This window comes from Kryptolebias marmoratus, unplaced genomic scaffold (assembly GCF_001649575.2).
Source record: "Kryptolebias marmoratus isolate JLee-2015 unplaced genomic scaffold, ASM164957v2 Scaffold104, whole genome shotgun sequence".
Taxonomy (NCBI): domain Eukaryota; kingdom Metazoa; phylum Chordata; class Actinopteri; order Cyprinodontiformes; family Rivulidae; genus Kryptolebias; species Kryptolebias marmoratus.
In genome coordinates, this window is record NW_023665838.1 from 7,106 (window position 1) to 19,114 (window position 12,009).

General features: G+C 42.3%; 1 protein-coding gene across 1 annotated transcript; it reads left to right on the forward strand.

Moving 5' to 3' along the window:
- The first annotated feature begins 244 nt into the window (after nt 1–244).
- plg (plasminogen) lies at nt 245–11,244 on the forward strand. The gene is made up of 16 exons (XM_017404137.2): nt 245–375; nt 2,008–2,143; nt 2,221–2,327; nt 2,557–2,671; nt 2,747–2,886; nt 4,565–4,685; nt 4,778–4,896; nt 5,776–5,938; nt 6,032–6,156; nt 7,408–7,567; nt 8,738–8,916; nt 8,992–9,140; nt 9,226–9,319; nt 10,000–10,114; nt 10,905–10,979; nt 11,073–11,244. Exons 1-16 carry the CDS (start codon nt 327–329, stop codon nt 11,227–11,229), a joined length of 2,004 nt encoding a protein of 667 aa, XP_017259626.1. The 5' UTR covers nt 245–326; the 3' UTR covers nt 11,230–11,244.
- Nucleotides 11,245–12,009: the final 765 nt, after the last annotated feature.

A 12,009-nucleotide genomic window follows, 5' to 3' on the forward strand; every position in this document is an offset into this window, starting at 1 on the left:
AACCGAGCACATGATGTTTTAAGGAGGTCAGAGTTAAACGTGATGAGGCTCTGACGCCGATGGCGTCTCGTTACAGAAACGGCGTGAGACCCGAACGACGTCGGGCTCTTCGCGAATCGGAAGCCGGGACACTTTCACGTGGGACTCTTCTGAAATCTCCCACAAACATGGAGTTTGACCTGTTGTTGTTTGCTGTCCCGGTCAGGCCAATGATTGACTGAGCTGTCCTGTTTGTACTCCTCCCGTGCTATAAGGACCTGATGGACAAACCTGGAGGGACATCTGAGTGTCGGTTAATGATGAGCTGCTAGAGTAAGACCCTCAACATGGACCTGTACAAGGCAGCGCTTCTCCTGGGAGCCTTCGTCAGCACTGGTAAGATGAGCATAAACATCTGTAACCAGATACTTGATATAAGAGGAGATCAGCCTTTTTGTAAGACAGCGTTTTAGTTTTACCATTAAAACAAGCCAGAATGTGTTTAGTGAACAGTATTTGTAGTTTTATAACATATTCTGAAGCTAAAAAGATGGAAACACAAACAAACATGCAGAGGGAGATGACCTGATTATTCAAATTTCTTAATTTTGGTCTCAAAAATCACATTTATCTCGATGTGGAAGCAGAATTTTGACACAAGGTGCTTGATGAATGCAGGATAAGTGTAAATTCTTTGTAAGGTAAATGTATTTAGTGTGTCAAATTTTCCCAAATAAGTTTTTTTTTTTTTTAACAGTACATTGTTGCAGTAAGAAGCAGGTTTGTTTCTCTGAACAAGCTGCTCATAATTTAATTAATTTAATTTAATTCTGACTGCCTGGACGAGTTTATGTTTGTTATTATCGCCCGTCGCTGAAGGTGAAAGGGTGTTTGTCCTGTTAGCGAAATATCTCACGATGTAGCCACTGTAACGTAATTAATTGAACAGAAATTGAGCTTTAGTGTGGTGGTAACTGAGAGTCGTGCTTCACAGTATTATAAGACTTCTGATGTTATAAGTGTGTTAAACAGCCAGGAGCCCGTTGGGTCGTTGACTCGCTCTCTGTAAACAAACGGTTACATCACTGTTTCAAATTAGGCGCCACGTTTCTTCTTTCTTTAGGTCTTACAGGTATTCTTTTTATTGAACGTGTGTGTGAAAGTTTACAGAAACCATAAACGATTCTGGAGCATCAGCCCCCGTTTAATCTTTAAGTAATTAAGTCATCCAAGTGATTATCTAAAACTAACTTTTATCAGCGGTTTTTATTCCCCAGCCTCTGTTTTAGTCGCTGATCCGTTTCCAGGAGTCAACTTTGTCTCTTAGGAAAACATTTTCCAGGAAGTTTTCTACAACTGATCAATTTGGAGTCAACCCAATTAAGGATGGCCGCCACAACTAATCAACTTTAACAAACAGACAAATAGCTCCAATTCAGTCAGTTTTACTGACACTGAGTTAAAATTTGCTCTGCAGGCAGCTGAGAATCTTTCACAACAAATAACAATTATTGCAAGATTTCACCCAAACGATTGTAACTCCGCCTCTTTATCGTAAGAGGATGTTAGTTTTAAACTCTGTCCTGAAAGGCGGCGGGTGATATGCATTCCTCCAGTGAATATCACTTTTATTTTAATTAGTTTAGTTCAGAGCAGTTAAAGCTGCTTAAAATATCATGTTTTTAATCATAAGTAAACCTACATAATTTAAATTTGTCTCGATGAACTCGGTGAAATAAAAACGGTAAAAATGGCGTTTAATAATAGGGTCGAAATTCTTCCACTAAATCTTAAACCATCATAAACCATTTTTGTGCTTTTTTCCTAAACTTTTGAACTAATTGTTAACTTACAGGGCAGATATTTGGAAGTAACTCTAATTTTACCACAATTATGGTTTTAATTAATGCAGGCTTGACTTTATTTTTATATAGTTAACTGAACACATGACCCAACCTGTCTTTGATGCAAACCCATCATTGATTTGTTGCAGATTTAGATTTGAATTGATTTGTTTTCTGTTTCCAGTCTGCGGCACTGATGTTGACGGCTACTCTAAAACCGAAGGAGCCTGGGTGCTTTCGCTGAACAAGAGAATGTACTTCGTTAACACTTTGGCTGAGTGCGCCACCAAATGTGACGTAGAAACAGCTTTCACCTGCAAGTAAGTTTGCACCGCTAACTCCTTCAGCCTGTGCTGTGCATCCAAGGCTGACAGGATATTTATCTGTCTTTTCCCAGGGCTTTTGCATATATTGAAAAGGATCAGGAGTGTTGGACAGCAGCAGCAAACTCAAAAACAGAGCTCGTCCTGCGCAGACAAAGCTCTGCTTTATACGAAAAGAAAAGCAAGTCCCTTCTCTTTCCTTCCATCCGGGGTTAAACTTCGATGTTATTTGGGTGTTTTTGTGTCGCCGTGGTTAATGTTTAGCTCAGATCCGTGATTTTTGGACTGGTTCTGCAAACACACCGAAGATCGATTGCAAGTTAAACATCTGTTAGTTTTTTGGGGCTGAAACTTCACCGTGCGGGATCAATCAAATGAAATGCTCTAATCTAATGCCATGTTTTGTCTAGAATACCTCCTGGAGTGTATAAATGGAACAGGAACCGAATACAGAGGAACAAAAAGCAAAACAAAGTCAGGAAAGTTGTGTCAAAGATGGGATGCAAAGCTCCCACACAGGCCCAAGTAGGAATACTCACAGTCTTTTGCTTTCACAGATTTCATCCCTTTTTCTAACTTTTCCGTCCATGTTTGCTGCAGCTACACACCTCAGACCTCTCCCCTCGCAGATCTGGACTCTAACTTCTGCAGAAACCCTGACAGCGACAACGATGGACCCTGGTGTTACACCACTGACCCAAACACTCGCTGGGAGACCTGCAGTATACCCAGCTGTACTGGTAGGAGACAAAACATCAAACTGTTCTTTATAAAACATCTAATTTTTAACTTTTAAAGACAGAAATCTGCTTCACAAAGATTTGGCCGGAGTTGTTGTTGCTCCTATGATCTATGATCTTTCTTTTATTTGTATAATTTCATCTGCTTAACCATTCAGAATTAACTTTGTGGTAGTTTTTTATTTGATAAAGCTCCAAACACCGACAACTCAACCAACTGTTATCAAAATGCAGCATCGTCCTCAAAGCAAATCACACCGTATACAGGTTGTCTCCGAGTATTTCCCTGAAGGTCAAGTCCAGATCCTTTACGTTAAGCCAGGATCTCACTGAGCTGCAGCTAGTTTGGCAAACAGCACTGACCGTGCGCACAAAAAACTAGCTGTGATTTTCAGAAATCGGTCGTGCGAAACGCTTCATCACGGCTCACTGTTTCACTTGGTCGCAAACATTCAGAATCTGGAAAATGAGTCTTTTCTCACAGTTCTGAGTGACCAACTAGTCTCCAACAGTTGCAGCCCAGTAAGATACTACAACTACTACTACTATAACTCAGTGGCGGCTGGTGGAGTTTTCTCCAGGGGGGGCTATAAATCCAAAATAGACATACACCAAAAGGTTTTGGTATATGTCTATTATGTGATACCTTAGTATATGTTTTGGATCAAAACATATACTAAGTTATCACACCAGTGTATTTACATGAGTTAAAACAACAAAAGCAACATTATAATGTACATATAAATGCACAAGTGCTTCCTGAACACAACAATACTTACAAAGACGGAGGTCTCCCAAGGCACAAGCTTGTAGGACACATTTAGCGTTTATAAAACCTGTTTTCTTTCTTATTTTTCAAAACTTTACCGGAGAAAATACGTCAAAGCTTGTTTTATGGTGAGAGCACTCACTACGTCACGTATTCTGAACGTACAATATAACGAAGGTCGGATGTCTCACTCCGATTAGAATTCAAAACCAAACATTCTAACAGATTTTAGCATAAATTTTCTTAAACTAATTATTAACTTCAGCGCTGGACGGATGAATGGAAAAAACAAAACAAAAAACAGTGCCTGACTAAGCATAATGGACAAGTTTTTAACCCCATTTTGCACAGAGACTTTTTTTAAATGTATTGATGATAGCAAAGTTGAACATTGTTACAAATAAAAAAAAAAGAAATATGTTTGAAATAACACTGACAGCAAAGAATACAGGGGGGCCAGAAGAAAATCTTTGGGAACCACTGGGTTAACGGGTCTGTAGGTGTGAGTACGAACGGTTGTTTGTCTCTTTGTGGGACTGGAGACCTGTCCACGGCGCACCTCGCTTTTCACCCAATGACTGCTGGACATGGCGTCCAGCTCCCAGCGACCCTGAATAAAAAAATAAAAATGGATGTATGGAGGCACAAACCTCCGAACGTCTTCAGCAGGTGACAGATCTGAACCACTGGCAGGTCTTTTCATGTTTTAACACCAGCAAAATGGGGTCTGCGTTACATAAATGAACAAAAAGGTTCTTTAAACAGTTAGAAGAGTCGTTTGAACGTAACCATAGTTAAAATTTCTGTGTCATTAAGCATCAATGGAAACTTTACAAATCGATTTTGTGCCTTTTCCAAGGTAATGCGCCGATATTTGTGCTGAATGTTTTTATTCCTGAACCTTTGCAGAGGAGTGCATGCGCTGCAGTGGAGAGGACTACAGAGGGAAGACCTCCACCACTGAAGGCGGTTTCACCTGCCAGCGCTGGGACTCGCAGTCGCCTCACAACCACGGCTACGACCCGACAGCGTAAGACGGGTTCACCTGTTCCGCAGGATTTACCTGTTCTGAATTTACATTTTTATTTTTAGTTAAATTAAACTCTGTGATGCCCCTTTCAGTCTTGCAGACAAGTTCCTTGAGGAGAACTACTGCAGGAACCCAGATGGAGACCCCCGACCGTGGTGCTTCACCACGAGCCAGTCCAAACGATGGGATTTTTGCTCCATACCTCGCTGCGGTAAGTCCTCACATTTCAAGGCCTTTCCATTCCCTTTCACGTTATTTCATGGCTTCAAATCTTTTAAATTTTATATCCAAGCTTCTACAAGTTTGATACACATATAAAACTTAAATACTTTTAGTCCCTGGTGTAAACCAGATCATTTTATGCTACAAAGATCCAGGTTCACTGACAGTTTGTGCATCTTCTGCATGTGTAATTTAGGCCTTGCAAAGTGAGCTTTGAGCCTCCATCTTGGTGCTAGTGCAGTTTTCTCACATTTAAATGAGGTATCATGCATGCATTTAAAAGATAAACCCTTCCCATATTTATGTAAATAACTTCTGGAGCAAAAGCATCTGCTTCTCAAAGCTCAGCATTGATTTAGTGCCTCCTGAGATGTTATTTGAGTCTCTGAACAAAAAAGTGAGAAAGTCCAGCAATCTGCTGCCTTCTCAGAAAGAGAAAGGTATTATTAATCCTCTCTTCCAGGGATGAATGTCAGACATTCTTGAATCTGCAAATAAAATGTTCAAAACGTTTAATATTCAAAAACAAGATGGGGGGGTCTGAGTTCCTCCTCGCTCAGGAGCCTAATGGTCCAGAAGGATTTTCTGTTTTTTAAAAAGTACAAAGTAAAAAGAAAAGGAGGCAGTGATGATCCCCAAATGTCACGCTGATTTAGTACCGCCATCATGAGCGTGGATCCGTTCTGATACAGAAGTTTTTTCTGCACATTAAGGAGCGTCTGTGACGATCAGAGCTGAAGCTCACTGTGAGGAAACATTTTTCTCTTTATGTCACTTTGTGCCTGATGTAAAACATGTGGTTTGTGAATATGAGGCAGAAACGGAGGATTTTGGAGCTAAACTAGAGCAAACTGGCTTCTGTTTTCAGCATCAGAGCCTCCCACCATCGTCCCCGAGACGACCTGCATGACCGGTGAGGGCAGGGCGTACCGCGGCACGATCGCTGTAACCGAGAGCGGTAAAACGTGCCAGAGCTGGTCGGCTCAGACGCCACATAAACACAACCGCACGCCGGATAACTACCCCTGCAAGTAAGAGAACCCGGTTATAAGTGATGTCCGTGGTTCAGCCAACAGAGGCAAACCCAGTCTAACGGAGGATGTTGTTTCCTTTGTGTTTGTCAGAGCTTTAGAGAATAACTACTGCCGTAACCCTGACAATGAGAGGAAGCCCTGGTGTTACACCACCGACCCGGAAACTCGCTGGGAGTACTGCAGCGTGCCACGCTGTGACAACACCCCTGATCCAGGTACGACCGAAGCATCTCACCGAAGCTGTTCTCTCCTTAGCAGATAAAAGGATTAATGTGGGCGGTCTCAAACATTCAGTTTCTTTTTCTTGATAAATAATAAGCTGGACAAAGGAAGGTGACATGTAAACTGAAGCTGCAACTAAACGAGCGCCCCTTTGCAGTATAATTAAGTCCCACCCTCTTTGTAAACAAACAGGACACTTTACAGATTTCCTGCCTTCTTTCATGCTGGAGTTTGAAGCTAAGATCATCTTTGAAGAGAAATTAAAATAATAAAATAATGTGCTCAGTCCTCAGAGTATCAGAGTATGTGTCTCAGAAACTACCAGGTCAAATCTGAGCTCAGTTTCTGCAACCTTGACTGGGTTATAGTCATTTTTATAATATATAAGTTAATATTTCTAGTTGTACATATAATGGTGGCTTTCATGAAAAGCTGTCCAATGACAAACACACACAGAGTTAAACATTTTACTGTCAACTTTTCAAGTCAAACCATTCATTAGTCAGTCCCTCCAGGATTTTGCGGGCATTTTTTGTGTTGTTGCGATTTATTTTTTTTACTAAAATCAATAAAAAGCCATAACTTTTAATATATAAACCAAAAATACTTCCTAGTTTTGTAAGATAATTACCAACAAAAGGTGCTTTATTTGAGAACTTTGAGAGCTTCTAAACTGACATTCATGAGCATTTCTGGATTGTCCCTGGTCTGCAGCTCTCCTCACATGTTTTGCAGACACAAAGTGTTTGTCGATGCGTTTATGTTCCATGATTACACTGCAGGACGTGGAAAACAGCTGCAGCTGGGGAGGAAACTGGTTTGCTGAAATCTTTGTGGGCAAATGTGAAGCATTAGCGCACATTTTGGCTTCGGTCGCTGCTCCTGCATGCTCCCGGCATTCTGATGTTAACAGGAAGTGACGTCACGTGTCTTCTTCCTGAGTTATTTGGGGTTATTTTGTATTCCACGCTACACAACCCCACAAAGAAGAGACTAGACCGCAGAAACGTTGGAGAATCACTTCAGAAACAATAAATATTGGGTTAAAGTTGCGGGAAAGTTGTGGTGTTTTGAGCAAAATTGCAAAAAGTTGCGATTTCGCGGAGTTTGCTTGATTTTGCGTTAATAGTTGCGATCGCAACATCGCGAAATCCTGGAGGGTCTGATTGGTGAATTAAGCATTATAATTGAGTTCTTCTTTGAGCACCAATGAGAAACCATGAGATTCCTGTTTGTCTCTGCAGACGAAGCGGTGGTCCCCACCGAGGAGGACGACTGCTACGAGGGGAACGGCTCCACTTATCGAGGCGTGACGTCAGAAACTGTCAGTGGAAAAAGATGCCAGCGGTGGAGCTCCCAAGCTCCTCATTCACATCAGAAAACTCCAGAAACGTTTCCCACGGCGTGAGTAAACTCTGTCCTCAGTAGATCTTTGTGCTGATTGAACAGAAACAAAATGATTCAGAACAAAACTTGATTCAGTCTTTGTTGTTATCGTGTTGACCGTGTTAGCAAAATATATCATGAACCAACGGATGGATTGTAATGTAGTCATTGGTTGTACTTCAGATACCTTTTTGGGTCAACCCAATTCAAAATGGCCGCCACAACTTACAAAATGACTTAAAACTCTCAGTTTTACAGATATTGAGGGAAAGTTTGGTGTGGTAGTAGCTGTGAGTCATCCCCAACTTACACCCCGAGCTCGAACCGATAACACAAGGTCTGTTTTTAAAACTCTGGAGTCAGCTCTTGTCTGTCTGTTAGCAAAATATCTCATAAACCACTCGATGAAACTTAATGAACCATTTAGAATGAAATCTTTGGATGTACAGCTACACTACTGCTTGCCTCAATTAAAGATGGCCGCCACAGCCAGCTGAGCTGAGGAAACACAGACATGGCTGTCGCTCAGTCAGCTGTAAAGGTGACATGGTGGTAGCTGAGAGTCATCCTCGATGTGTACGCATCCTGCGAGTCCTCGCCGTATCGCGTGACATCACACACGCCGTTTACCAAAACGACTGAAACTCCGCCCCTTTTCATCGCCTTAGTTTAACATCCTGGCGTAAAAGGTGATGTTTTAAACGTATTCTTTCAAGAAATGTTTGGCCTTTAGTAATAATTACAACTTTAAATAAGCAATAAGTGTGTCTACCTCGGTAAGGTGAATATAACTGGTGGGCAGTGTGGTGGTGCAGTGGTTGGGGCTGTCGCCTCACGAGAAGATTGCAGGTTTGCTTTCTGTGCATGGTTGGGTTTTCTCCGGGTTCTCCAGTTTCCTCCCTCAGACCAGAAACATGCACGTCTGTCCCGAGGTGTGAGTGAGGGCGTGAACGGTTGTTTGTCTCGTTTGACGGACCTGCGACCTGTCCAGGTGTCCCCCGCCCCTCTGGAGACGGGCACCAGCTCCCCGCCACCCGGAAAGGAAACGGATAGATGGATGGTTGGGACAGCCAAAGTGCTGAAGGGCTTTTTTGATGCTTACAACAACAAAAAACCAAAGCAAATGAGTAATTCCTCTCCTGGTTTGATTCCAGAAGTAAAAAAAAAAATTTGTCTTTTTTTTCCCAGGGACCTGAAGAAGAACCTGTGCAGGAACCCTGATGGAGACCAAGCCCCCTGGTGTTATACTATGGACCCCAGAGTCCGTTGGGAGTACTGCAAGCTGGAAAAATGCTCCCCCAAGTCCCCGAGACCACCGGCCACAAATGCTCCTGGTCCTCAGACCACCTCGACCCCGGCAGAAAAAGGTTTGACGACATTTTAAAGCCACATTAGTCATTTTTATTCACCCGCCTTACCGTCACGCTGGTTTGCCGACTCAGACTGCAAGGTTGGAAGTGGAGAAACGTACCGAGGTCCGACCTCCATGACCAGACAGGGTGTGACCTGTCAAGCCTGGAGTTTTCAGATCCCCCACAAACACACATCCTTCACACCACAGAGTCACCCCGATAAAGGCCTGGAGGGCAACGTACGTATGTGTGAGTCGTATATAAACTGCTTGAGGACTTGTTTTTTTCTCTTCTTTAACCATTTTGTCCTTAAATCCCGATCAGGGCTGCAGAAACCCAGACAATGATTCGAATGGACCATGGTGCTACACTACTGACACTTCCAAGAAGTGGGACTACTGTCTCATCCCTGACTGTAGTACGTACACAATATTTGTGGATGAATATTATAATAATTATTGTGGCGGGGCTGCAACTTGTAAACCTGAACCTGCAGGTTTGTGTCCAGGTCGTAAATCTGCCAAATCAAACCCCTGCAGAAGGCAGCAGCCGAAGACAAAACATTACAGTTAATTACTGTATTAATAAACAACGTCGCCTGAAAGACGTAGATGGGAAAATAGTTTATTAACAGAGTTCCTAAAAGGTTGAACCGTACAAACTTTGGTCAGACATGTCTCCTCAAAATTAAATATGAATATTAGAATAATTATTTCCTGGTTCCTGGATATATTTGCTAGATTGCAGACGTAAAGAGGGTTGTATTATTGTAAAAAGACTGTATCCGTGATGGGATTAAGGTTGCATGGATGGGAAACTTACTCACCTCTGAATAATCTGAGTTTTCAAAATGCTGCTGCTTACTTTTCCTTTTTCATGCTCATTTCTGCAAGACAGTGTGAAAAACAGCCCCCTAATAAAAGTAACTAAAAATATTCCAAAGGGGATTGTAACCCGTTTAAAAGCTAAAATCTTTTTAAAAGGCAGAAATGAGAGAACATTTTCCAGTTAAGAGAAAACTCATGTCTTTCCTGACCTCCAAGGTAAGACTTAACAACTAGCGTTTTATTTTAAATGTTTTTTTGTTTTATTTTACAGCTACAACAAACTGTGGGACATCAGTTTTCAAACCGAAGCGTTGTTTCGGTCGTGTTGTTGGTGGCTGCGTGTCCAAACCTCACTCGTGGCCCTGGCAAATCAGTTTAAGGACCAGGTAAGAACAAGACGAAAATATGACAGAATCTTCTTCTTCTGGCTGTTCTCTTTTCAGGGGCTGTCTAACTCTGTCCTCTGTGTCCTCTGTCCTCCCTCCATGTCCTCTCTAACTGCATCCATATGTCCTCTTTGTCTCTAACATCCTTCTGTCCCTCCTCTGGACATGTCCAAACTGTCTCTAACTTTATCTCCCAGTCCTTCAACCTGTGCTGGACCTCTGATGTCCTCATTCCTAATCCTGTCCATCCTCGTCCCTCCCAAGGAGAACCTCAACATCTTCAGCTCTGACACTTCCTGTTCTGTCTCCAAACCAACATGGCTGCTCTCACCGCTGTCTGCAAACCTTTCCTTTGACCTTTGACCTTTGCTGCCACCCTTTTATCACAGATCCTTCCTGAACCTTTTCTCCATCCTGCCTGGACTCTCTTCTTCATGTTGCATGATTTATTTAAAAATAAAAAAACAAATAACAGACTTTTGTTCCATCTGTTCCAAGTGTTTTTCAAGATGAAAGAGAAGATTTCGGTCCAGCTTCTCAGAATGATCATCTAAAAAATGCAAAATCCCATGAAAGGCAGTATTTATAATTATAAAAAAACGGGAAGAGTTCAGATATTAAAAGCATAAATTAGGTGCAACTATAGTTTAGCAACAGATAGTGTTTCATGCACAGATCACATCCATAAGGAAACTTTAAAATAACTGATTTCTGTTCAAATTTTAATATCAGTGCTTTAATGAACAATAAAAGCTGGCTGTGTTAATTTATTCTGTCTTTCTGTCATCAGCGCAGGGATCCATTTCTGTGGAGGGACTCTGATTCACCCTCAGTGGGTCGTCACCGCAACCCACTGCCTGGAGAGGTCAGACCATAAAAAACACATTCAGAGAGCAAATAATGACCCAAACACTGGATGACGGGGGCGGATATGTTTGAAAATGTTCTGCCGCTGCAGGTCCAAGCGGCCCGCAGCGTATCAGGTCGTCCTGGGGATCCACAGGGAAGCCGCCACGGAGCCGTCGAAACAAATAAGGCGGCTGGAGAAACTGGTGCTGGAGCCGAACGGGGCGGATATTGCTCTGCTCAAATTAGAGAGGTTGGTATACGTTTAATTATCTGATTCCTCCGATTTACTAACACTTTTTACAGATACAGTCACTAGTCGTTTCTTTGGACTTTGGCTGCCTTTTCACTAATTTTTACGTCCAGTTCTTGTGCCTGACAGCATGTCGTGAAGTGTGCGCTCAAACGTCGGGGTATCGGACAACTAGAGGACTAAATGAAGACGTGTCTACACCAGATAAACAGCATCTGAAAGTTATTAGCAAATACAGAAAAAAAAATCTAACAAAGACCTTTTAGTTGGGTTTTAGTTAAACCCTTTTGGCCCAGGGTTAGGGTCAGGGTCTCCTCAGGGTTGAAGGGGTTAAACCCTTTTGGCCCAGGGCTAGGGTCAGGGTCTCCTCAGGGTTGAAGGGGGCAGGGCCCAGGGCTAGGGTCAAATTTGGGAATTTTGGTGCTAAAAACACAATTTTCTGTTTATCAAATTTGGACATGTTTGACATTTTTATTAAATTCAACAAAGAAAAAAGGGAACAAGATGTGTCTCTGACAAGCTTCTTGTAACAAACAGCCGACAGATCCAAATCAAAACGGATTTTTTTCGGCGGGGGGACAAGATGGCGGAGGGAGTAGGCGCATAGTCAGAGAGCTCTCCAGAGTTGGGTAAAAATGCCCACAACAAAACTCGAACTCGATAGATAAAACTACAGCATGAGTGGGATAAGCAAGAAAAGAAGCCGGAAAAACTATAAAAAGCAAGAAAGAACCGAAGAGCTGCCAGTAACGGAAGAAATCTCCGAACACGAAGCTAGCGAACACGAAAAAGATCC